The sequence below is a fragment of the Ambystoma mexicanum genome, chromosome 11 (genome assembly GCF_040938575.1).
Source record: "Ambystoma mexicanum isolate Mex_15411 chromosome 11, UKY_AmexF1_1, whole genome shotgun sequence".
NCBI classification, from domain to species: Eukaryota; Metazoa; Chordata; class Amphibia; order Caudata; family Ambystomatidae; genus Ambystoma; species Ambystoma mexicanum.
Window position 1 is genome coordinate 389243996 of NC_090934.1, and position 27738 is coordinate 389271733.

The 27738-nt window shown below is 53.1% G+C and overlaps 1 protein-coding gene across 2 annotated transcripts in view; it reads right to left on the reverse strand.

Annotated features, from left to right (window-relative positions):
• The window catches only part of RAPSN (receptor associated protein of the synapse), a 447427-nt gene that overhangs the window by 17013 nt on the left and 402676 nt on the right, over positions 1-27738 (reverse strand). For both annotated transcript variants that reach the window (XM_069623106.1, XM_069623107.1), the window contains exon 7: positions 8017-8216. In XM_069623106.1, the coding sequence (XP_069479207.1) occupies positions 8017-8216 (200 nt within the window). The remainder of the gene's footprint in view (positions 1-8016; positions 8217-27738) is intronic.

Genomic DNA, 27738 nt, shown 5'->3' on the forward strand with positions numbered 1-27738 from the left:
TGGAGTCCCACTGCAGGACCTGCCCAACTTGTCAGTTGTCTGGCAAGACTGGAGGCAGTGTCATTGCCCCACTGCAGCCATTGCCAGTGGTTGGCCCACCATTTGAGAGGGTGGGCATCGACATTGTCGGTCCCCTTGACCCTCCCACGTCAGGTGGACATCGGTTCATCCTGGTTTTGGTAGATCATGCCACCAGGTACTCTGAGGCTATACCCCTTCGGACTGTTACTGCCAAGGTGGTTGCCCGGGCCCTCCTGGGCATTTTCACCCGCGTTGGATTCCTCAAGGAGGTTGTCTCTGACCGAGGATCCAACTTCATGTCTAGTTACATGAAAACCATGTGGAAAGAATGCAGGGTAACCTACAAGTTCTCCACTTCTTACCACCCCCAGACCAATGGTCTGGTTGAGAGATTTAATAAAACTCTCAAGGGCATGCTAGGTGCTTTGGAAGAGCCCCTAAATGGGATCTCCTCCTGCCATGCCTGCTGTTTGCTTACCGAGGTACCTCAAGAGGGTGTTGGTTTCAGCCCCTTTGAGTTGCTCTTTGGACATCCCGTGAGGGGGCCCCTCGCCTTGATCAGAGAAGGCTTGGAAGCCACCCCTCCCGGTCCCGCCAAGCAAGTGGGGGACTATGTGTTAGGCCTCAGACAGAGTATGACACAGATGATGGGACAAGCAACGGCGAATCTCAAGGCCAGCCAGGAATTGAACAAATATTTGCATGGCCTTAAAGCATCGCAAGTGGAATGGACTCCAGGACAGGAGGTCCTCGTGATGTAGCCTACCAAGCCTCGGGCATTGGCAGATAAATGGACTGGACCCTTCCGGATAGTCTCCAAGATGGGTGAGGTCAATTATCTGGTTGACATGGGAATCCAAGGGGTAGCCCCTCAGGTATTCCATGTTAATAGGCTCAAGCCGTTCCACAGGCGAGCAGAAGTCTCATGTCTCTTTCTGGCTTCAGAGCAAGAAGAGAATGAGAGCGAGCCCCTTCCTGATTTGCTGCATAGCAACCCTCAGGATGGCTCACTGGAGGGAGTACAGCTCTCTCCAGATTTGACAACCGAGCAGCAGAGGGCCTTCAGGACTTTGCTCCAGCAGTATGCCTCTCTGTTTTCGCTGATGCCAGGCCTTACACCGTGGTGTAAGCACGAGATTGACACTGGTGACAGCGTGCCTGTCAATAGCAGGCGCTACCGCATGTCAGATACGGTTACACATCCAGGCTGAGGTCGCCAAGATGTTGGATCTGGGTGTTATTGAACCCTCAACCAGTCCCTGGTCCAGTCCTGTGGTCCTTGTCCCCAAGGCCAGTTCCCAGGCCGGTACCAAGGATTGGAAGTTCTGTGTGGACTACCGAGGAGTCAATGCCGTCACCAAAACTGACGCGCACCCATTGCCCAGGGCTGATGAGCTCGTGGACACCATAGGTGCTGCCAAATTTGTGAGCACCTTTGACCTCACCTCAGGCTATTGGCAAATAGCTGTGACGGACCATGTCAAGGAAAAGACGGCGTTCTCTACACCAGAGGGACTCTACCAGTTTAGGGTCATGCCTTTTGGGTTGAAGAATGCCCCTGCCACCTTCCAGAGATTGGTCAATCATGCTCTCAGTGGGCTGGAAGCCTTTTGTGTGGCTTATTTAGACGACATTGCCGTCTACAGTTCCACTTGGGAAGACCACTTGACACATCTGGGTAGAGTGTTGCAGGCCTTAACGAGGGCTAACCTCACTATCAAGGCCACCAAGTGCCAGATAGCTCAGGGGAAAGTCACGTATCTTGGTCATGAGGTAGAAGGGGGTCGAATCCAACCTCTCCCCAGTAAGGTACAGGATGTACAGGACTGGGAGACTCCCACTACTCAAACCCAGGTGAGAGCCTTTTTGGGTCTCACTGGGTACTATCGCAATTTCATGGCGGTCTATGGAACCATAGCTGCACCACTGACAGCTCGGACTTCACCCAAGCAGCCTAGGAAAGTCAATTGGACTGAAGACTGTCAGAGGGCCTTTAAAGCACCCGTGTTGTGTGCGCCTGACTACAGCCGACCCTTTATCGTCCAGACGGATGCCTGCGACACCGGAATTGGAGCTGTCTTGTCCCAGTTAGATGCCAAAGGGAGAGAACATCCTATCATATTCATCAGTAGACAACTCAAGGGTAGAGAACTTAGGTGGGCTACTGTTGAAAAGGAATGTTTTAGTATAGTTTGGAGCCTTAGGCGTTTTAGGCCCTACCTTACGGGGTCTACCTTCAAGGTCCAAATGGATCATAAGCCCCTAAAGTGGCTTATGCAGATGAAGGGTGAGAACCCGAAACTGCTCAGGTTGTCAATTAGCCTGCAAGGGCTAGACTTCACCATAGAGCACAGACCAGGGAAGAGTCACGATAATGCAGATGGCCTTTCCAGAAGGTATGTTGACCGTCTGGATGAGGGTGTCTATCCCGTGGGAGATTAGGCAATCTCCACCTCAGTCTGGGGGGGGTGACTGCGATGCTGGAAATGCATCGGAGGGACAGGGCCTCCGTATCCTTGTCCTTTACTGTTTTTATCGTGTGTTCTGTCGTGTTTTCCGCGCAGGAGTTCATGTGGGACTCCTGGCAGTGCAGCTCTCTTTCTTTTGGTTTGGTGAACGGACCCGTGGGATACCCTTATGGCACTCATGGGTGGGGTACAACCCTGTGCCCCTAGTGTGTGTTTTTGGGCACCTGTGGGTGGCCCACAGAGCAGGGTAGGGGCTGGTGGCAGCTCCATGCTGAATTTGACAGGTGCGCGGAGTATCCTCCATTTTGGGATACCCCGGCCCTGCCATTGGGATCAGTTGATTCCTGATGGAAAACAAGATGGCCCCGGTGGCCTCTTGCTTTCTATTACCCATTACCTTGTTTTCCCAAAGTCCTGGGAAGCCCTGACTCTGTCTCTTCCCCCTGACTGGCTGTTGGATGGAAGTGCCATATATGGTGTTGTTGTGAAGGCCCAGTCAGACTAGCTGGAGCCTTCCCGGTGATGTATGTTGTGGGTACCTCCTGTGGGTGGGACCTGGATGAATAGAGTGTGTGACGAATATACATTCTGTGTTGTGGGTGTCTAGTATCTGGTGGTTGACACAATGACTGAGACAACCCTGCCCCAAACCGGTATGAATGCAGCTTGGAGTGTTGAATGGCTCGGTACTTGTCCCAATACACATAACTTGTTGTGAGTGTCTGGAGAGAAGTGAATGGCCTGAATACCTCGTGTGCCTGATTGCCTGCCTGCATGAATGCCCGTAGTCGTGATTGGATGCTTGAGTGTGACCCAGCAGAATGAATGGGAGATCAACAGTATATCTGGGGACCTCTCACTGCTAGGAATCGTGTTCAGAAGCTGAAGTCCACTACGACGAGTAACTGGATTAACTGACGCTTGACCTTGAAGCCCTGCTGGACGAGAAGAATTGCTGTTGCTCTCCTTCACAATCTGAAAGCTGTTGTGCCTCCAAGGACTGACCCAGAGAGGACCTGGTAAGGCGCCCTCTTCCCGAGCTACGAGGGACCATCGTGCACAGCTGATCTTTGCCAACGCTCCCTGGTAGACAGACCTACGACAGGCTGCCGACCCGATATGGGGACTGCTGCGGAACTCCAAGGAGAAGCACTTGGACTGTTGTCCGCCACTGTCGATGACCGCCGTCGCCGACCGGAGCCGCCGTGCTCCTGTTTGCCTAAGAACTTCCATTGATCATCGGACGCTCTCGTCTGCATCGTCACCCGCTTGTCTCCCGCTGGAGAAGGCCCGACCATCGACGCGCCGAGGAGCATCCACCAGTGGGTTTCCTGCCACCTAAAGACTGCAGAGACGACGACGACTCGACGCCCTTGCTGGGCCACAGTTCTTCATCATCTCTTTGCGGTCCAGAACTATTGTCACCGAGGTGCCCCTTCCTTGCAGGACGCCAACACTCTGTCGTCGACGAGCACCGCTAGGAACAAAGCTGCCACTTCCCTGCCATAGTTCACCCTGTTCACCGTCGGACGTTCGACGACCCGTGACTCCTGCCTTAAAGGGAGGGCACTCAAGAAGGGCCGTCGATTCCCCGACACCGAACGCCAAGTTCCCCGACACCTCTCGATGATCCGTGGCTCCCACCTGAAAGGGAGGCACGCAAGAAGGATCGGTCGGTGCATCGTCGGAGAACTCTACTCCACCAGGTACATTGGGGGGGTAAAACCTTAACAGGAAGAAGTAAGACTATTGAACATATGGACTGGGCTTGGGCTATATATCTTTATTTACAGGTTGCCCAGGTGGGGGGATCTCCACACAGAACTGTGTCTAAGTAACGGGGCCAGCATTCTGCCTATTGTTTCAACCATCTTACGTTCCTTCCTATCTCTATTTCTGGTTTACTCGTTATTGATCTATGTGACATTTTAACCGTACAGTTGATGCACTTTAATGAGATTTGATAACATTAGTGGTACCACTCTAGACGTATATATATTTATCATTATTGACTTCCGAGTACAAAGTGCGTTATTGTGATCGTGTACATACCTTTGAATATTAATTATATAAAGACTGTGTTTTCAGTAATACAGTGTTTGGACATTCCTTTGTGGTGGTTCGGGGACTACACTGTACTTAAGAACCAGCCTGCATCACCTCCTGAGAAGCTAGGCCTTGATTGCTCGTCCATTGCTACCATATAGAGAATCTTGGCTGGGGTCTGCTGTGCCTCTCCTCTACCATATAGAGAGTGGAAGTGCAGACCCCCTCCCCCACCGGTCTTTACAGTCAGGTTGTTGTGGGTTCTCATCTTCTTGGAGGTTTGACAGGGATTCTGGGTTGTTCTCTGCTCTGGGTGTTTTGGGCGCTGGGCCTGCATCGAAGTTGAGCTTCCTCTGGGATTTGTCGGTTATGCCCATTGTGGCTCCGGTGGAAGTTGCCTCTTGAGTGTTATTGGGGACCGCACTGTGTGAGAGAGGGGTTGGGGTCTCTATTGCGGGAGCTTTGCTGAACTCAGATAGGGTGTGTTGTCCTTTTATGTGGACGATCCGAGTGGCGGCTGCTTTCTAGGTGATAGGGGTGGAGTAGAGTGTCGCTCACTTGTCCTTGTTTGTTGCCGTGTTGCGTTGGTTTAGCCCAGGAGGGCCTGTGTGGGTCTTGCTTTCCACACGTGAGCTTTTATTTTATTTATTTATTTATTTATTTCCCCCCCTTCTTTGTGGGGTTTGGCGCCAGGAAGGGATGTTGTTCAGAGGGTCTTGACGTGCAGAGACTGGGATTCAGAGCCTGGATTTGCGGTGCATTTTCGAGAGGGCAGCGTGCCTCATATAGGTCCGGAGGGGGGGGTGTGCATGGTGTTGGGGGGAGCGGGACCGGTGCCCCCGCAAGGATATTTGCTGGGGGTGTGCCACTGGCCGACTTGCGGTGGAACCCCCCGCTTGTGACTCTTTTATCGGGCGTTCTTTCCTAAGGCTGCCACTTGTTGGTGATACCAAAACTGCCCCCGTTGCTGTGTGCAGGCTTGTGTCTATGCCGCTCCCGCCTTTCCCCCCACTCCTCACCTTCTCATCGGCGGATGAAGCAGCCTCTGGCCTTGATTCACTTCGTGGGGGGGGCGGACCGCTCTGTCTCTTCTTGCCGGACGCAGGGGTGATGTCGCCGCCGCTCTGCCTCGACCCCGTGCAGTGGAGCGCACCTGGACGTGTGTGAACCGGCGTGGGTGAGGGGTGAGCGGCCCCGGCTGCTGTCGGAGTTGGTGGTGAGTCGCGGGGGCTCCGGTTCAGTGCGCCGCCATGGTGGCCCCTGCTGACGGGCTCCTCTTGTCCCCGGGCTGCTGTTTCTCCTGTCGCCTTTCGTCGCATCCGTTTTCCCCCGCGTATTGTCGTTCTGCGTGATGTGGGCTTTGCTGGCGCGGCCCGCTCTCACGGCACGATCTCAATGGGGAGAGCACTGATTTTCTTCGTTCTTTCTGCTGCCGGATCGTTCTCGGAGGGTTCAGCTGGCACACCTGCAGGTTTTTAAGAGGTAGTCGTCAGGGATGCTGGGATTAGACAAGATTTGTTTGGGTGTGTGCAGGGAGCTCACAGGGACGTGGCAATCTTGGACAGGCCTCTAGCGCCCCCTCGTTGGGCTTCTTCATGGGAAGGTCCTTTGTTCTTCATTTTCAAAATGGGCATCGTCATTTGCTAAGGGTTCATGCATCTGGGCAATAGTTCCTGTAAAACACACCTAGAAAAGAAGCCTTGAACGTACCGGGTTGTTCAGAGTCCCTGGAACCTAATTTCAAGGAACCAACACTGTGGGTACCTTCCCTTGGGTCCTAGTGTGGTTGATTATTCAAGATACTCACCCTCAGGGATCCTTCAGGTCTGTGGTCAAGATTCCTTATAAGGATGTTTTCTCTGCATTTCCCATTGGATATCATTGGGGGTCTTCCTGAATTAATGCATCCTCTCCTAGGGCTTCTGGTTCTTTAGCCAACCACTGGGTCTCTTCATTGAAGTGTCCAATGGTCCTCCCTCTGGTTGTTTGCTGCAGAATTCACACCTGTGGAGTCAGAGACTTACTTTCATTTTCCCCATATATGCGGGAGGCCTACTGACTTTGTCCCATTACCACTCTGGAACTTACTACTCACCTTGGAACTCTTTGCCTTCACTCTTGTCTCAGAAGCAGGAGCCCTATTACTGAAGATGACCTGGTGCTCCTTTGTGACTCCTGGACCTGATTTTCCCCATCTGGGAAAAACTGGCAAGTGCCCTGATTCCATCTCCACTATCCATTGGCTCATGCAGCCCATTTTTGCCCACCATGCCAACAAACCTGCTACCCAAAGACCCCGAGGTTGCTGGCTCCTCGTTGATGTGGTTCTAGGGACACATCATCAACAATCCTTCTTGAAGTCTCCTGAGGACATCCCCATCATTGGAATCCTGCTCCTGAGTCTGTGAACATCATAGGATCTAAGCATCTCTGGGAGCACCAACTGCAACTCCAAAGGCCTGGTGCCTATTTGCTGCACTACTTGTTTGGGCCCATGGCTGAGTTTGCAGAGAATAGTGAATGATCCATCCTCCCAGGGGTCTGCTGGTCCCATCTGCACTGATACAATGTCGCTGAATCCTTTGGGTGTCTCTGGAAAACATTACCTCTAGACCACCCCTGGAACTGGACACCGCACTTGCACTGGGACTGTTACCTGGACTCTGGGATTCTACTTCCATCCCTCTGGCACTGCCGGGGGTTTCCTTTTCATCTTGGTCCTCATTTAGGGGTCTCTGCTTCGGATCCAAGGGTCTGCCATCCTACAGATCTGATAGGAACACGGGGACCACACTGGTTAGTATTTTCTGCAAAGGTGGAGCTTTCCTGCAAAGATCACATAATTTTCTTTCCGCAAGGCTTTGTCCCATTCACTTCCACTGAAATGTACTTTTCTCTCTTTATTATAAAAAAGTCAAAATCTTAATCTACCTTTTCAAAGTTCTCTGTATCCTCTGAAAAAGACCTTCAAGTACTGCCAAGAACGTTAAGTGTTTACTTACCTGCAGTGCCTTTTCCCTTATCTACATAAAGATATTTTTCTAAGAATATATTGCGTGGACAATCTTTTATTCTGTGTCTATTAGACTGTTGTCATTTCTCACCACCCTGCTCACCTCCTAATACTAATCAATTAGGGAAGAATCAATTGCAGTCCCTTTGCAGGTGCATTCAATAGAAGATTATCAAACGTTAGGGAACAATTATCTCGTAAATTGAGATTTGGTGCATGATGGAATGGATCAGGAGATTTTGAGAGTCATTGGGAGATATTACGAATTGCTGAGAGTCCCAGAGTGATATTTTAAGAGTGCCCAAGTGAGATGGGATTGTAAGAGTGTTGGTATGAGATGAATATATTTTTAGAGTGCTTGAATACCAGGAAATTAAAAATGCCGAAATGTGGTCCAGCCAGCATCTCAAAGGATTAATTAACCTTGCACAGTTGCAAGTAATAAAACATGCAAGCAATGGCCCTTACTTGAGGTGGAAGATGTGTGAGCATGGCAGAGCCTGCAGTTGGTTGTTCTTTTCCCCAATGGACTCCCCACACATGCCGCAGTACAACTCCATCTCTTCCACACACTCGTGGAACCGGACCACATGCGCTCGAAGCTCTCGCTGCTGCTCCTTTGTGCGATAGATGGCTTCACTCAGGCAGTGAACCTTCAGCATACAGAGCTGGGAAGATAAGAGGGTTAGGACATTAGGATGGCTCAATGGCGGGATTTACAGAAGGACAAGATACAGCACCCAAAAGAAAGGCAATATGCGAGCTAGAGGAAAGAAAGTGTACAGAATGAACAGAGCCAAAAAACAAAGAATGAAAAGGATCGGAACAAGATTTGATGAGAGACAAAAGGGAACAGGCACTGGTAAAGAATGAGGGGGAGAACATAGGGGGCATTAGGTGGATAACAAAGGAATGAGGAAGAGATAGAGGAGAGGGAACAAGGAACCAAGTCCTTTGAAGGTGATATCCAGGTCAAGAGACAGAGTAAAGGCATTCAGATAGTGTAATAACAGGAGGTGGTGAGATGGAAGGGCAGAAAAACAGCAAATGTTGGAGTACGAACCAAAATGCCAGACGTTTAAGAATACGAAGCCACCAGTCGGAAAAGCAGAAGAGTCAGAACAAGAAAGCAGTAGGGCGAAAAACAGATGGGCCGGAAATGGAAGAACAGGGCTGCAGAAGGTGAAAAAGCAGAAGGTAGAAATATAGGAGGACGGGATATTGAAGCATGCAAGGGAAAGCGTGAGGGAAAGACATTGCAATGAAGAGGTAGAAGAGATGGACTAGCAAAACAAGAGGAAAAGAGGTGTAAGAGGAGGAGAACAAGAGATAAAAGAGGTGGTAGAGCAGGAGGGAAGTCACTAACAGAGCAGGAAGAGATGAGATGGAAGATATGATATTATATGACATTTATAACGCGCCTATACAGAAGAGCAGGGGCATGACATGGAAGAGTAGGTGGGCAGAAGATGGGAGTCCAGTAACATGGTAGATCGAAAAGCAGAAAAACAGGAGATGGAATCACAGGAACACAAGGAGGAGCCAAAGTACAGGAGATGGAAGAGGTGAGGAATAGTACAAGAAAGTGGAAGACAGGAGATGCAAGAGCAGGAGGGCAGGTGGTGGAAGAGTAGTAGGAAAGGTTGGATGTGAATGAGTAAAAGCATAGGATGCAGAAGAGCAGGAGAATGGGGGATGGATTAGCTGGGAACATGGTATACAACAGCAAGATGCAGGAGATGGGAAAACAGTGGGCAGTAGGTGGACGAGCAGGGGGAGAGGAGATGTAGGGAAGGGGGACAGGAGATCAAGGGAGGGCAGGAAAGGAGATGAAAGGGCAGGCGAAAGGCGATGGAAGAGCTGGAGAGTATGAAATGGAAGAGCTGGAGGATGGTGGCTAGAAGGTAAGAGACAACTAGTGGAAAAGCAGCAAGCAGGAGCTGGGAGAGCAGAAGGAAGGGAATGGAAGAGCAGGAGGACATGATATGAACGAACAGAAGGGAAAGGGATGGAAAAGCAGTTGGAAAAACGAAAAAGCAAGATAACAGAAGAGGGGAGAGCAGCAGGATGGGAGATAGAATGCAGCAGGACAGCAGATAGAAGAGCAGGGGGCAAGAGGCAGAAGATGTCAAAGCAGAGGTCAGATAGCAGAAGATCACAGGAAAGCAGTGGAAAAGATCAGGAGATGCACAATCAAAGGGAAAGAGATAAACAAGAAGAAAGAAAGAAAGCAAGTGGAAGAGCATGAGTACAGGAGATTAAAGAGCAGAAAGACAAAAGACAGAAGAACAGGGGGCAGGCAACAGAAGATGCACGAACCAAAGGCCAGGAAAAGGAAAATCAGGAGGAAGCAGGTGGAAAAGCAAGAGTCAGGAGATCGGAGAGGATATGGCAAGGGATGGAAAAGTAGGAAGACAGAATCTGGAAGAGCACAATTATGAGATAAAGAAGAACAGCTTGGAGGGAATTGAAAGGCAGAGGTACGAACTGGAGAAGTAGAACAGGAAACGGAAGGGCTGGAGAACAGGAGATGGAAGGACAGGAGGATCGGATATGGAAGAGCATGGGACGGGAGATTGCAAAGCAGATGATGGGAAGGAAACGGGAAGAAGGTGGGCTAGCAGGGAAAGGGCAGTGAACAGGAGGAGCAGAGAAGATGACAACACCAGGAACAGGAGGTGAAAAATCAAAAAGACAGGAGATGAAAGAGGACTACAGGGTAAAAGGCAGAAGGTAAGGCCATGGAAAGGCAGCAGAACATAAGATGAAGAGCAGACGGACAGGAAATGCAGGGCAGGAGATCCGGACTGAAGCCAGGGTAGCTTCAATAACACATGGAGGTGCAGCTGTCATGTTTCTTGAAGCTTGAAGCTTTGCATTTTCCCTCGTTGCATGTGTGCAAAGGTGACTTGCACCCACAGCAAGAAATGCCAGCAGGGCGACGCTCTATCTGCAGGCGTCTGTAATTATCAATATGACGTAGGACAGATGCCAGCATCAGAACAAAGTGACCATGGCAGAAAAGGCCTTATGGGATGCCATTGTCTGCATCTGGCTGGAGATACAAACCCTTGCCCACATCTGAATACCAGGGCCCGGTCTCAATGCAATACAAAGGAAACGTTCATCCAGCTGATGCGAGGTCTAAAGCTTCAATGGTTGAAAGTCTGCTGAGGTTTCTCTTGCTCACTAGCCAGCACTTACTACAGGCTGTGTGCAAATGCTTGCGGTAAGGTGTCTTGAGGAGAGCTTTTCATCTAGTCACAGCCATCCTGGAGCCATGCCTTGAGTCTCCCTTCACTGCCCACCTAAAGCCCTGAATTAATCTAATAATAGAGCTAATCACTACATATGAAGCTGGAAATAACAGTAGAAACCCAGGGAGGTCCCTAAGCTATAATGATATTGGGGTTTTATTTAGCTCTTCACACCAAATTCATCATGCTTCTGATCGTTGTAAAAGCTGTTTTTATTACCCAATTTAATGTGAGGGTGTAATAATGGGAGTTCGCACTCTGGTAAGTATTACTATGGTCTTTATTGTCTCCATGTAGAAGTTGGTAACATCGGAGAAAAGATACCGGCTTCTCCCACCCGGCAGGCATTCACCAACTGACAACCTCCGAACACACGCACTTCACCCAATTCCACACGAATACATTCCAACCTGCAAGACGTGCATGCATTCCATTGCATTTATCACCACTAGATACAACACGTCTCCCTCCGCAGATTAATCAAAGATCCAAAGAGGACAACGCCAAACAAACTCAAGAATACACAATAGGGGACGTGGCTAACCGCGGGATGCAGTAGACGTGCATCGGCTCGGCTCACGTGGCCGCACTAACATCCTGATATAAAGAAGCCTGTTTTCGGGGGTAATAAGAGCTGGAAATACTCTGATACGATAGCGAACACCCTTGGGCATACCCGGAGCGAAGATCGGAGAGAACCGCGGTCCGATTCCCCCGGAGATGACCGTGTGAAGTTTTGTAGCGACAGCAGACGGCCCGCTTTCAAAATGGCTGCGGGCGCACGCAGCTGAACGTCCTGTGCACACCCAGCGAGGTCGCGCGGAGACGGTGGCCAAACCGCAACGGACTGGTCGATCACAGCGGGAGAAAGGTGCGGACCCAGTGAGGGCCCGAGGGCGCCCCGATCGGCGGACACGCTCTTGCAGGACAAAACAGACAAGAAGGCAGCGGGAGAGCCTGCCGAAGAGTGGAGCATAGGCCCTCCGCGCCGGCTCCCGCCCCCCGGGGGCCTGGCTGGAGCACCATCACTGGCCGAGACGTCAAGAAGGTCTGCTGGGGGAGAGAGGCCTGCACACCCCTCTGACAATAGGGGGGTGGGGTGGCCCGGAGAGGTGACCCCAGTATCATACGCGTGGACCCGTGGGCCGGTGCGAGAGTGAGGGACACGCCCTGCCCCGGGAGGCGTGCTGCCGCTGGGCGACAGACGGTTCCGTCGACCCTGGAGTGAGGACATATCACCGGAGCACAGCAGCTACAAAGGGTTGCCAACAAGCTAAAAGAGACAAGAGGCACACCTGGCAAAAGCTGGCTAGACGGGCGCCCACATCGGCCCATACACGGCGGACTGGGCGCTATGGAGAAGGACAGGCCGAGGAAACTTCACGCCCAAAGCAAAATGGATCAGTACACCATTCCTCCTCCCCAGCCCACTAAACACCACCCGCAACTCTCAGACGACATGGAGACGGACCAAGGAATATCACTCAAAGACATCATGGCCGCCATTACCGACTCCCCCATGTCCATGGAGCAGAAAATCGATCGAATTAGCATGGACGTCTCCCTCCTTAGGCACGACCTCCAAATCTGACGGCACGCACCGGGGAAGCTGAGCAGTGCATTTCCACTACGGAGGACAGAATGAACACCGTGCAACAGCAGCTTCATAACACAACGTCCAAACTGAAGGTGCTGGAGGACAGATTTGAAGAGGGAGAGGGCAGGTCCAGGCGCAATAATGTGCGCATCCTGGGTATACCCGAAAAGGCAGAGGGCCCCTGCATGGAACTCTTTCTAGAACAATGGCTTTCCGACCTATATGAGCCCGATGCCTTTTCCAAGTTCTTTTCCATAGAAAGGGCACATAGGGTGCCCACGGGCAGGCCACCGCCTGGCGCCCCTCCACGAACTGTGATAGCACGATTCTTAAATTACCGAGACCGCAATGCCCTGCTGCAACATGCGTGCGCCAAGGGAGCGGTCACGTTCAATGGCTCCAAAATCGCCTTTTTCCTGGATTAAACGAGGGAAGTGCAAAGGGCAAGGCAATCCTTCGACTCCCTGAAAAGACAGCTACACCCGATGGGTGTGAAATGCGGCCTGCTCTTGCCTGCACAGCTCAAGATCTACCATAAAGGCACAACGGTCCATTTTAGTAACCCTAAGGAGGCTTGGCGCTGGGCCGAGCAAAACATAGAGGGAGACTGGTCCACCCCCTGCGAAAATAGGGGGAGGAATCGAAGACCTCCGCCAGACCAGCGGCGAGAACCCCGCCGACCACCACCGCAGGACCCACCGGAAGACCTAGGGGGGTGATAACCCGCCCACCCCTCACCATGGCTGTCAATTCTGTGTCCATACAGAGATTTTCAAGTCAGACCTTAGATCTTCCCACAGTACACACACACACACACACAATGATAGGCAGCACATATCCACCTGTAGCGGCCGCGGTACGCTCTAAGCCCTACGTTAGAAAGAGAGCCCCCCGCACCCCCCTGAGAGTGCAATAAATTCCAGGTGTAGTTTACGCGTGGATTCCCTCGGGGATCACCTTTAGAGGGGTGCTACCTTCCCCCCGGGCTCCTCCTAGAGGTAGGCCACTTGTATTTGATATTAAGTTTGGTGCATGTTAGGTGTCCAGTTGACACCATAGAATCTTTGCTTGGGCGACCGATGCTTCTAGTTGGGAGGAGTATGGGGTGGGGGGTTTTGGGTGCGTTAAGCACAGCTTCATCAGGGACCTGTCAAACTAATAGAGGAACATGGCCAGGAAGGTCGCCAGTACACCACGGGCATATTTCCAACAGGCGCATAACGCTGCCAGTGATAAGCAGGGCAGCCACCGACACATACTCACATGGCAGAGTACCGTAATAAAGTCGACACTCTCAGAACACTGAGGCTCATGTCGTGGAACGTCAATGGCCTAGGCAATGCAATTAAGCGCCGCCTGGTGCGTCAATTTTTAAACAGACGGGGCTGACATAGTGTACTGTCCGAGACACATCTCGCAGGTACAGAATGTACCCTATTTAAGCGCACAAATTATAAGCTGATATTTCACTCAGGCTTTACGATGGGCTCAAGAGGGGTTATGATCCTGATACATAAAAACCTGCCCCTCCACCTCCACACAGTGACCCATGATACAGGAGGCAGATACATATATGTGACAGGCGACCTATGGGGACAGTCCATTGCACTGATATCCATCTATGCACCACCGACCCTCCTAGAATCACTGCTCACTGACATTACCCCGTTAATCGCCAATGACACCTCCGACTGCCTGATACTAGGCGGTGACTTCAATGAAGTCATGAATGTTACCCTGGATAGATCCCACATACGAAATAGGAACCCCAAAGTCCCCACTAGGCTTGCTACGTACGCCAACGCACTCAGCCTGTGCGATGTGTGGAGGGAACTGCACCCAGACGCTAAAGCGTACTCTTTTCACTCGGGGGCCCATGCCTCGCTCTCCAGACTGGACTACTTCTTCACTCCCGCAACTGACCTATACAGGGCACAGGAAATAAACATGCTACCTAGAGGCATCTCTGATCACTCTCTGCTGGAAATGCTACTTATAACGTCCCCGAGGGTCCCACCGCCATGTTGGCACCTGAACAGTTACTATCTGGGAGACCCGGAGCTGGTAGACAAACTACAGGAGACCACTAACTCATATTTTGAGTTAAACACTCAGTCTGCAACGAACCCTGAAATGCTATGGGAAGCCTACAAAACGGTGCTAAGGGGCGAACTTATATCATGGACGGCGGCCAAAAGGAGGCTGCACATGAGTAAAATTCTTGAAGCGGAGCTCCAGGTCAAACAGGCAGAGGAGAGGCACGTAGACGAAAATACACCCGCCTCTAACCGGACGTTGCTACTTGCACAAAAAAGATTGCAAAGTATAGCGATGGACAATGCGCGCCAAGCGCACACTGCAATGAGAGCAAGGATCTACAAAACCGGTGACAAGGCAGGCAAGATGCTGGCATGGCTGGAAAGGAAGGAGCAGGGACGTAGCCATGTCCGGAGACTCGAAGGGGATGGATCGAACGCAAGGGTGACGGACCAGGAAATAACCTAGAGCTTCGCGGAATACTACGCAGAGCTATACAGTGAATCCACAACCCCGATGGGCGCTACGATTATGGAGCGAATTGAAACGCCTACCCTGAATGAGGCGCAGAGGCAACGACTGGAGCGGGAGATCATGGAGGATAAGATCCTAGCCGCCATTTCTGGGCTCCAGACCGGTAAGACGCCTGGTCCAAACGGCTTCCCGGTAGAGCTATGGCGAAGGGTGGGTACTAACGTGATAGCCCCCCAGCTCTGGCAAATGTACCTCCATGCACGTGAAAAGGGCATTCTTCCTCCAGATCTCCGAGAAGCAACAATCGTAGTGATCCCTAAGCCGGACAAGCCCCCAGACAGATGTAGCTCGTACAGGCCCATCTCACTCATCAACTCTGAAACTAAAATACTGGCGAAGCTGCTAGCGGACCGTCTACAAGAGGTAATCCTCTCCTTGATCCACCCGGACCACTGCGGTTTCATGCCACAAAGATCAACTCGCATGAATCTCTGTAGACTATTCGCGGTTTTGGAAAGAGCCAACAGCATACAGGGTTCTCTGGCCCTGTTAGCGATTGACTTTGAAAAAGCCTTTGATTCGGTGAGATGGGAGGCTGTCTGGATCATTATGCGCCGCATGGGCTTTGGCGAGAACTTCATGAGTTGGGTGAGGCTGCTATACGAATCCCCAGTTGCTAGGACCAGGGTCAACGGTTGGCGATCAGAACTGTTCGGTCTGGGAAGGGGTACAAGGCAGGGCTGGCCACTATCGGCCATGATTTTCGCTATTGCGATCGAACCCCTGGCGATGCTGTTGCGAAACGACTTAACATGGGAGGGTTTCCGGTGGTCCGATACCTGGGAAGACAGAATATCCCTTTACGCGGATGACCTACTCATCTACCTGAAGGACCCAAATACATCCTGCACCAGAGTCGTGCAGCTGCTGGGCCAATATGAGGCATTCTGTGGACTATGCGTGAACTGGTCCAAGCCCATCCTTTTCCCTATAGGGAACACTCCATCGTCGAGTCTGGCGACCGGCCCCTACCAAATTGAGAAGGAGCAATTCAAATACCTGGGGATACACATTACAATGCACCGTACTGAATATACTGCCCTGAACCTTTCCCCCTTAATGGCAAAATTTGCGGACGACACTCACCACTGGATCTCCTTGCCTCTGACACTGATGGGTAGGGCAGCATTGTTTAAAATGATCACCCTCCCGAAATTTCTATACATCCTGCAAAATGCGCCATTGTATATCGACCAACGGGACTTCCACAAAATTGAATGCACCCTCCGGAAACTGCTCTGGAAAGGAGGCCACCTGAGAATTTCCCTTGAAATCCTTCCGAGGTTCGTCTGGGAGGGGGGGATCAGACTGCCCAGGATGCAATCATACTGCTGGGCCAGTCAGATGGAGGTAGTAAACGACATGCTTCACGGTGACGGGAGTCTCCCACACATCAAGGGCTTCCACTGCAACACTACAAACAAGCCAGTAGAGCACCTCTACAGAGACTTGGACCGCCCTCCGAAATCTGACATGGCATCCCACATAACGAGAATCTGGAAAGAAGCGCTTCGATTCTTGGGGTGGGGTGGGAAAACAACACTGGCCCAGCCGTTGTGGAACAATTGCAACCTTCCCGAAGTATGGAAACTGCCGAAATGGCCCGAATGGACCCAGCGTGGAATCTCCACCGTTGGAGATGTGGTACAGGAAGACAATCTGGCAACGTTCGAGATAATGCACGAAAGGTTCTCCCTGCCGGACACAGAAAGCTTCCACCATATGCAGCTAAATCATGCCTGGACGGCCCACCGACAGACCAAACAAGACCTGCCTGAAAACTCCCCGCTTGAACGAAACATAGTCCTAGATCGAGTAGAGCGGAAGGTCACCTCCACCATGTACACTGTAATAACCTCCTTCGAAACATCAGAACTATCCAGCCTGAAAACAAAAGGGGAACGAGATGTGGGCCCCCTCCTTCCAGAAGACTGGACGGAAGCCCTGATGTACCCGCGTGAAACCACCATCTCTTCGAGACTCCGACTCGTCCAGCTGAAGATCCTGCATCGCACTTACTACCCGAGAGTGGCACTCTTCCGATGGGGCAGGGCCGCGGACACAAAGTGCCTATGCTGCAGGCGAGAGGAAGGTACCTTTTTTCATATCCTATGGGAGTGTAGTAGTATTCAGTTGCTCTGGCAGAAATGCTGCGATAAACTGTCTAACGTTCTGGGAAAGACGATTCAGAGGTGCCCGAAACAACTGCTTCTGGGGGGTCTCTGGGGAAACTGACTTATCTCGCTATGAGAAACTGCTGTGATCAACCGCGTTCGCAGTCCTTAGGCGGAACATAGCACAACTATCGGATTCGGAGCGCACACCCAGCTATGACCAGTGAGTCACGGACGTGGACATATGTGCGGTAATGGAGCACAGGGTGTACAAAGCAAGAGGGTGCCCCCAAAAGGCAGGGAAAATATGGAGAAGATGGGAAGAGGACGGCTGAAGGCCAAGGCTGACCCTGTATCCGCTGTGACTGTGTGAAACCCATCGAAAGGGTAATACTAACTCTGTTAAGAGCGCCCTGTGCCATGAAATCATCCTATGTGATATTCAACGGTCTGTTGGTCGAGGTCCCTGAAGCTGAGTTTGTAATGGTTATTGTTGTTTCTTTTGATTACTCTGCTCTCTTCCCACCACACCCCTTTGTTGGCACTCCCCCAACCTTCCTTCTCTCCCTCTTCCCCCTTCCCTCCCCTCCTCCCTCAACCCCCCCCTCGTTTTCCCTCTCCCTGGAATGTTGAGAGATGTTTGTAATGATGTTTTAACTTTGAAAACCAATAAAATCTTTGATCAAAAAAAAAAAAGATTGCACAATATGTGGCCACCACGCTGTGCACCCCATCAATAAATTCACTGAAAACTCCATACCACCACAAGCCGAATGCTGCAAAATGAACTCCACATAGATATAACAGGAAGCCTTATGCCAAGCCATCTATCACCCATACCAGATGGTACACTTCCAGCTATCACCATACCAACAGCCCGCCTAAAGCGAAAAACCAGGAAATAATATACAACCTATAAAATACACATTCACCATACCAATACCCACCTAAAACACCAACACAAACCCTACCACAGGAACACCAGTAACTCCCACAACCCTTATTCCTACTACTCAAACCCAAGGACCAAACCCACGAGGACACTAACTCTAACACTAACTCCAACCCCGAGCTGCCCCTCAGAGCACAGGCCTGCCACACCTGACACCCAAAAACCGAACTGACGCTCACAACCAACAGTGCACTATTCACCTTCCGCCCCAGGCTGCCCCCCGAAGCCTCCAGCCTGCCACGCTGGAGCACCAACCACCCGACAATGGACCCTCCCGGCCATCCAAAACCCACAACAAGCACTACACATGGGTCCCGTCAACCACCAGGATATAGAAATCAACGCTAAACAACCCCTTGATAAGCAAACCTCATACATCACACATTACCCTCATGCAGATGTAAAAACTCAGTGCACCTAGCACTAAGCAAACTACTGACACTTATCTGAACAAACAACAAACACCTTACAACCCTCGTCTGCCGTCGCAAAGCAACACCAGCACGAACTAAAACATGCAAAATAAAATATGCAGAAACCCAAAACTCCACCTATATAACGTGCAAGGCCTGGCCGGCACCCTACACGCCATGGAGAAACTCATCATCACTCGCACCCAATAGATCCGCCCCGCCATCTATAGGGTAAAAATAGCCTCACGTAAAATTGCTCACCCTACAGCAGAAACGAATACAACTGCAGAAAACATTGAAATCAAACTCTAAAGTGCGGACATACAATAGCCGCAACCTGCATTGATCCAAACTAAACGGCATTAAGAACTACAACCACAGTAAAATATAGCCAGCATCACCAAACCCGTACCGAGTAACATGAACCCGCCCGGTGCTCATGACGACCCATAACTATCCGACCAGGAGGTACTCAATAGCCGCACACGTCCCTACCTTGGACATCCTAGCAGGCATAACATACTTCAGCAGGCACAACAACACAAGCAAACACCTGGCATACCCACTGAAAAATGTTCGTGTGACACTAAACAATTACATGGAAGATAAAGCATTTAAAACTTTTCAGCAACTTTCCATGACCCCATTGTTGCACATAGAAGTCCAGCCCAGAGTCCACGGGCATGACACAACCGTTACACTATTATAAATCCAGTCCAATGTCCACGGGCTTGACACTTCCGTTACACGATCCAAACGGTAAACATCTTTAGATACTAGAATAGAAACCCTCCCAACATTACCACCCTCGAGTCCGACCATTCCCCAAAAAAAAAACTTGAAACAAAGTTGGATTTCCACCGCACCTGTAAAACATAAAGGTACATGTAAACCGCATAACTTCCTCAACTATAAGAAAATCCAACGTTAGAGGGAATCCCAACTCCTTCGGGGAAAATCAGCACCATCCCCCCCTGCAAGAGAAATACAATGCCAATAATTTCACATTTTCTTTTACACTTAATTTGACTCATTACAGGGCCACAAACACATAACAATCACTCATCCATACAGGCCCATACGAAAACAAGTACATCAGAGGCCACAAATACACATTCACGCACTCATACCGGCCTCACACAACGACATTGCATAGAAAACAGTTAATCGTCAACTAACGCGAGATCATTGATTCCCACGTAAAAATTGTGCATATTCGGATCCAGTTCCTTAAGGACGGAAAGGAAGGAAACACATCTGTCACAAAAAACACCCTTGTGACAACCTTCCACCCCACACGACGTACACCTATGAACACATTCCCTTTTTGCACGTGAACAGTACTTGCTGCCGCTGTCTTGCTCAAGACTCCTCTTCCTCGCAACTCAAACGACTTCAACAACTTTACCATGTCGCTTAGCAATACACCCCCTTTGATGCTACAGTTCCTTCATTTTGCAGTCACCATACGGCAGCTCCGCCTCGATGTTATTGTCCCTGCGCCTCCGTCGCCCAGGCTCGCCAGTCAGGTCATTACACATTACGGACGCACCAACCCTTAGCGGGGGCAGCCTAACACCCTTCGCCTCCGCCCCACAGCACTCACCACTCTTCCCTCCCGTCGTCCCGGTGTAGGGTAAGGCCGGCACCGCGGCCCCCCCCCCCCCCACCTCCCCCCATTCCCCTCTTGCCGGCCTTCCCCCTTCCACCTCCCTTCCAGGCGCAAACAATCATAGGCGGAGACAATTGTACGGTTGGAAAGTTAATGCCACAGCAGCTTTATTTTGCATAAAGTCTTGGAGTTATCTTACATACGATCCGTAATTCGCCACACCACAGGTTCTTCTACTCCGTGTGAGGTTACCTAGGGTCACCCCCCCCCCCTCCCCGTTGTCGTCCCGAGGATGTCTCCGGGGTACCCCGTCCCTGTCTATCTTCTCTCTACCCCGTGCTCCGTTGTCGCTGATTGCCCCTTGCCCCATCTGTATCGTGCCGTACACCACTTCCGTAGGCCCCAACTTGCCTCTCCTCCCGCCCCCTCCCCTCTTTGCTTCCCCCCCGGTTCCCCTTCTATCTACCGCAGGCCGCCCCTTGGCGCCTGGCAAGTTAGTTCCTATACAGACACCACCGACAGTGCCCAATACATCACATACATACACCGGGCCGGCCCCGCCCTCCGGTGCCGACCCCCCACCACTTTCTCCCTGCCTAAACGGTCATCATCTTGCGATGTCCTTCTGCCTATTGTCCCGTGCTAATGAGACTCCCCGTCCCTCCTTCTGTAGCCCCGCCTCCACCGGAGGCCCTCTTACTCCAGTTCCTTCCCCCCCCTGGAGGGCTTCCCCCTTGTATACCTTAGTTGTGTTTTGACTTCGTTCTTTTGCCCCCCCCCCCCGACCCTCTCTTTTGAGTTTGGAATGGTTTCCAAGACCCCTATCACCCTCCCCTTTTCCCAGGGCCTCCCCCGAGTCTAGTACTCCGGGGGCACCGTATGATCTAATCTGTTGGCTGTGCCTTCCCCTATGGGCCGGACAGCGCTTTTCTACAGGGATCGCATTGTAACTCCGCCGGGCGACCTGAAAAAGAAAGAAATTGGTTACAACACATTTCTTCCTAACGGGAGGGCGGGTGGGAAAGCTTCTTCTTGTCCTTGGTCGTGGTGAGGGGGGGGAACAGGAACCCAGGAGACGAGATCGCTCTGGAGGCGATCCTGGCCCTTTTGTAGTGGTCTACTCCTCTCCGGCTTCCTGTTCCCCCCCCCCCGGCGACCCCCTCCCCCTATAGCGCTCCACGTGTGCCCCCCAGCCACTTCCGGGCGTCCGCTTCCCTTCCGTCCCGCCCACCCCCTCCCCCCCTTGTGAGTGATAGTTCCCCCCCCCCTCCCCCCGCCCCCGCACACCGCCCGTGAAGGGGGGTGCCGCGTGGGGGGGGGGGGGAGGGGGGAGAGGGGCGGAAGGTCTCTGGCCCGGCAACCCCCACTAAGGGGCGGCGCCTGCCATGCCGCGTCCCGCGCGCATTCGCCCGCCGTAGCGGGGGCAGCCTAACACCCTTCGCCTCCGCCCCACAGCACTCACCACTCTTCCCTCCCGTCGTCCCGGTGTAGGGTAAGGCCGGCACCGCGGCCCCCCCCCCCCCCACCTCCCCCCATTCCCCTCTTGCCGGCCTTCCCCCTTCCACCTCCCTTCCAGGCGCAAACAATCATAGGCGGAGACAATTGTACGGTTGGAAAGTTAATGCCACAGCAGCTTTATTTTGCATAAAGTCTTGGAGTTATCTTACATACGATCCGTAATTCGCCACACCACAGGTTCTTCTACTCCGTGTGAGGTTACCTAGGGTCACCCCCCCCCCCCCCTCCCCGTTGTCGTCCCGAGGATGTCTCCGGGGTACCCCGTCCCTGTCTATCTTCTCTCTACCCCGTGCTCCGTTGTCGCTGATTGCCCCTTGCCCCATCTGTATCGTGCCGTACACCACTTAACTTTGTTCCGTAGGCCCCAACTTGCCTCTCCTCCCGCCCCCTCCCCTCTTTGCTTCCCCCCCGGTTCCCCTTCTATCTACCGCAGGCCGCCCCTTGGCGCCTGGCAAGTTAGTTCCTATACAGACACCACCGACAGTGCCCAATACATCACATACATACACCGGGCCGGCCCCGCCCTCCGGTGCCGACCCCCCACCACTTTCTCCCTGCCTAAACGGTCATCATCTTGCGATGTCCTTCTGCCTATTGTCCCGTGCTAATGAGACTCCCCGTCCCTCCTTCTGTAGCCCCGCCTCCACCGGAGGCCCTCTTACTCCAGTTCCTTCCCCCCCCTGGAGGGCTTCCCCCTTGTATACCTTAGTTGTGTTTTGACTTCGTTCTTTTGCCCCCCCCCCCGACCCTCTCTTTTGAGTTTGGAATGGTTTCCAAGACCCCTATCACCCTCCCCTTTTCCCAGGGCCTCCCCCGAGTCTAGTACTCCGGGGGCACCGTATGATCTAATCTGTTGGCTGTGCCTTCCCCTATGGGCCGGACAGCGCTTTTCTACAGGGATCGCATTGTAACTCCTCCAAGACTCTCTGCGGGCAGCCGGCGGCAGAGAGTTCCCCCCACCCCCTTTCCCTCCTCCCCGCTTTCCATGCCCTTATGCACAACCCACTTTCCGTAGCCCTTCTATCCATTCCAGGCACATTAGCGCTGTTCCTACATCTGATAAGTGTGTTCCGTCAGAATCGAAATACCCAGGTACTTTTAGAGTTAACAGGGGATGCCTTACCCAGGCCATACCTCTGTTTTTTAGAAATCCCCCCATCTTCCCGTTGATCTTTCTTCTCGATTCCTCGATCGCCCCGTGTCGAGCCGCCCCCCTCCATACCTTTCTGGGGATGATTTCTGACCACATTGTTTCAGCCCCCCTAAATTCCCTGCCAATTCTGGTGAACAGGGCCCTTAACTGTGCGGATAAATCTTTGCGTCCCTTTGTGACCAGATCGTTCCCCCCCGTGTGAATCAGTACCACGTCGGGGTGGCCGTGTATGTGTGAAGCCGCTACTAGAGTATCCCACAGCTGGTCGCAATGGAGGCCGGCCTTTCCCAGCCACTGTATCCTTGTCTGCCGGAATCCCAGGTTCCCATCCCTGTGTGCCGTCCGTGCTCTACCCGCTGCCCGAATCACGAAGGAGTGTCCCACGATCCACACCCGTGCTGCATCTGGGAGGAAACATGGCAGCGATTACCACGTGTGCCCCTCCCTCTGCTCCACCGCCCTTCCCCCCCCCCTTCCCGTGCCGACCGGTTTATAAGCGTACATAGACCTTGTATTTGTCGGAATCCCACCGGCCCAGCTTCTTGACTTCCTCCTCCCCCATACCCTCCCTACTGGCCGTGGTAGCCGCGCCTATGCGGAACGAATGAGTTGAATATTGGGCTGGGTTTTCCCCGATACTGCGAAGTGTGGTAGCCAGTACCTGTCGGAACTGAAACTGCGTGAGGGGAGAGCCGTTGGCGTGAGTAAATAGGTACCCTGGTCCCTCCCTCCTTATCACTAGGTACCGTTCCATGTTTTTTACTGGACAAAATGTGTCTTGCCCTAAACTAGCCAAGGCCAGGAGGCAGCCCTTGGCCCCTTGGTCAGTTTTAGATACCCTTATCCTTATGTGCAGTACCTCGCTCCTGATGGTGATGTCCCCTCTTAGCAACGCCTTGTAATCCCCATCGCCCTTCGCCGCAGCCACCAACTCGCTCACCCGTAGAGCGCCAAAAAATGCCGTGGCAAAGCAGGCCTTGAACATGGTGTGCTCGTGACCCGAATAACATACGTCTGCCAAAGCACTCATTAACCTCTTTAGTAAATTGAACTCAATGGGTCTCCTCTCATGTGTTGTGCGTGGGGTATCCCTATCCCTGTCCCAGCCTTTCAGGGCCGACCTGACCAAAAAACCTTTGGTTGGGTCGGCCGAACCCTCCAGTTGATGATGGAAGGCCACTGCGCTGAGGTGCGCCGCCATCCATGACCTGAATTTTCCTTCCTCTTTCGCCCTGAGCGTGAAACCGTATACCTTCGCCTCCCCGCTCACCTCCCCCAAGTGTCTGGTGTAATTTAGGAACGTTGAGAAGTTATTTCTGTAGCGTGCCCTAGTGCTCCCTGCCAATGCTCGGGTGGCTAACTGTCGCATTCCTTGCTCCAGCTTACTAGTTGCCACAGCTGCTCGTTGAAGGGTGTCATGTTGTGATGCGCCAGCGGATGTGCCTTCCGGAATCGAGCCATCTGCGAACGAGAACGGGTTCTCACCACTCGAGCTAGCGTGTGTATTGCTTATGATAATATTGTCTGACGCGTGCACGGCATTCTCGTCTCGGCGGGACATGACCGGGCCGCCCATCCTAGCCATGACCGCCTGCCATCCCATAACCTCAGTAAGGGCCATGAATTCGGCCCACGATTGTGCGTCCATGCCCCTCCCGGTGGCTGATGGTTCCGGGATCTCTCGCCCTTGGAGTCCCTCCCCTACTAGCACTACCTCGATAACGTCGTGCGCCGGAATGGCCGTGCTAGCCTGGTACGACATGCCGATCTGCGAGACAAATTGGTAAGTGTCACATATCACCTTGCAAAACAAATGTGACACCCTTCTATTATACAGTGCCCCCATGCCCCCCCCCCTCCCTAGCCACTCCCGTTTGTAATGCAAGCCACGTGTATTTGGTGGTGGTCCCCCAAACCTACTATATTCCCTGCACCCCTTTCTGTGCACCAGTCCATAACCACTGGCGTTTGAAATTCACCCATGGGTGTAGGTCACCAGGCGAAACGTACCCCAGCGGCAAAATTTTTTTTTTTTTTTTTTTTTTTATTCCTTCCCCCTCTCGCCCCCACCCCCCCCCATTGTCCCGGTCCGCCGCTGGAGGCATGTAGCTGGGGCCATGGCCACCGGTTTCTGTCGGCCGCAGCATGCCCTTGGTACTCCTATCGTATGCAGAACCCAGGTGCTCCCTAAGGTGTGTCTCGCCTCCCCCAGCCACCCGCACGCCCCCATTGCCGGTCAACCGTGCTGTTATCGAGTGAATACAACTAAAGAGACAGGCCAAAAGGTACCTCGATGCACCGCCACTATCTGACACCCTGGGGTAGCCTATGGCTGCTGCTGCTTCCATGGCAGGCTAGGCGTGTACATACTAGATGCGATGATAAAATACTGGAAAATGTGTTGAGGGTAATACAGAACAAAGCACGATCAACCCCCAAGCTGTCGCCCTGTTGCTAACCCCAATCGAAGTTGAACTGCCATTGCCACGAATGACACATGTGAGCGCTTAAGAATGCCCTTGGTCCATTTACTCAACCCCACACCTCAGTGTAACGTATGGATGGCGATGAAGAACGAAAAAGTGCGTAGGAGCTGCTTTTTACACACGAGGGTTCCCTGAACGGAAGGGTTCTCCTTCCCCCATGCGGGCGGGAGGGGGCAGAGACCACAGGTCACCCCTTGCCCCAAATAGCAGAGCACAGTACGGGCAGCCGTGTGTCCACGCAGGCCTACAGGCCGCACGAGGGAGGGGCAGGATTACCCCTAGGTGGGTGCCCATTCACACGGCACACCTTGCTATCACCCCCCATAGCAGCTCAGCATGCTGGCATTCCCTATAATCACTATACACGGTGCTACGTCCCCAACACCATAAGCCCGGCCTAACGATCTTTTTAACCGGTTTCGCAGTGCTACCCCCCCCCCAGATGGGCTGAGCATAACCAGTGCCCCCCTCACACTAAACACAGTGCTACCTCCCCCCCCCCATGTGATCGCGTATCCACCTGGCGCCTATACCTAGTTTCAAAGCGCCTTGTGGCAAGGGAGGGCGCACGGGAAACAATGGCGTCTGTAACCCGACCCCACAACAAGGATTTCGAGCCGCCCGTCCTGCCTCCTCGTGGCGTGCCCGATGCGCCGCCACTAGAAACGGAGCTGATTCCAGGGGGACCGTGCAAAGAGAGGGGACAGAGCACACTAGGCTGTGTCACGGTGGCTAATTTGCAAGAGGCACAAAAGGACATGCAGAGCGATCTAAACACGCAACGGCACCTGCGGCAGCATAAATAGTCCATGCGTCCACGATCACACCCCTTATTTACGATCTTGCAGGGATAATTGCTGCCTCTCCCTAAACATGTGCACTGCACTAAAGTGCTCGAACCCGCCTTGCGAAGCGGCGGCCAAGTTCCCTCCTACAAACGCCCTATGCTGCGCACTCCCATGCTATGCCGCATTACCACCACCCGACCGTGTGCCGTGCACCGCCATCGTGGACACGAACCCTAACCTTCCCCCCGCTTAAATCGGTTTTCCGTCGTAACCGACTTGGGCCACAGGCGCTGGGGCCCCTGTACACAGGCACTCACTCCCAAATTGCCAACCCCAAACGTATTCGATTCCGCCTGCGTTGTGGCAGGCGCTGGGTGCCCCCGGACGGTGCCCTAACTCGCCGCCCGGCATTACGCTGCGCCCTAGCATCGAGGCCGTCGTATAATCCCCCCCGAACCTATGCATTAAGAGGGCCTGCGCCACATCCACGCCACCCCGACAACTCTTCCCCCCCACGATCGCCCCCCATGAACCCGTCCGCACGAGACCCACACAACCTGTGTTGGTACCCAGTGCTAGCCCCCTATCAAACTACCACTGCCCCCGTGCACGGAACATGGTTCTACCCCCCACCACATGCGATCGTGTATTCACATAGCGCCTCGTTGCAAGGTAGAGCGTACGGGAAACAATGGCGTCCGTAACCCGACCCAAACATACGGACCGACCCGCCATGCCCCCTAGTTGCGTGCCCAATGCGCCGCACGGTGACAGAGGGCCCACGCGGCCCCTGCGCACGCCGCCCCTTTGATCCTGTCTCTCGCGACCAACGCACACCCCGCATCCCCCCCCTGACAAAGGTTTTTTGCGGAGTGCCCCCGTACCCAAAACGCAGAGGGGCTGCACCGCACCCGGTGCTGCGCGGCTGGAAGCGGCAGGGCGCACATCCTAGCGGGTGATCCATGGGCGAAGCGCGAGCAGGACGCGCAGAGCAATCCCAAAACACACAACACCGCCTGCGGCGGCACAGGTAGTCACCTGCAATCACCAACTACCAGCAAGACGTAACGTTCGCAAGGCGATTTTAAGACAATAATAGCACACGATCACACCCCTTACTTTCGTTGTAATGCTCGGTTTGCTGCAAGTTGCTTTCATGCTCGTATACCTTACATCTCAGGTCTTGCCGAATCAACTGCTGCTTCACCCTGGACCCTTTCGCCTCCCTCAATCCTGTGCGCAGCACGATCCCCCTCTCCCACCGCATCCCCTCAAGCGTCCCTCGATGATTGGATGCTGGGCTGTCCCCGCCGCGACCTAAACAAATACGCTGCCGTACCCTCCTCCCCACGCCCATGCACCGCCTGCGCTGCGCACTCCCATGGGGGCCGGCCGCACAACCCCCACCCGAACCACACCGTGAAATCTTTCCCCCCGGGTCGCCCCCCATGCCCCCGTCTGCACGAAACCCACAACACCGTCCCCAGCGTTCCAGCGCTTACCTGTAGTCCCCCACGTGGCAACAAACGATCTCCGGGGCAGCAACTTTCGCCAGCGACGCCCGAACTCCTCGCTCCTCCACCGGAACCCCGAACTCCTCGCTCCTCCACCGGAACCCCGAACTCCTCGCTCCTCCAATCGAACCGCGTGAAATCAGAACGCCAAACAGCCGCTGGAACCGAAAAGCTTCTTCTTGTCCTTGGTCGTGGTGAGGGGGGGGAACAGGAAC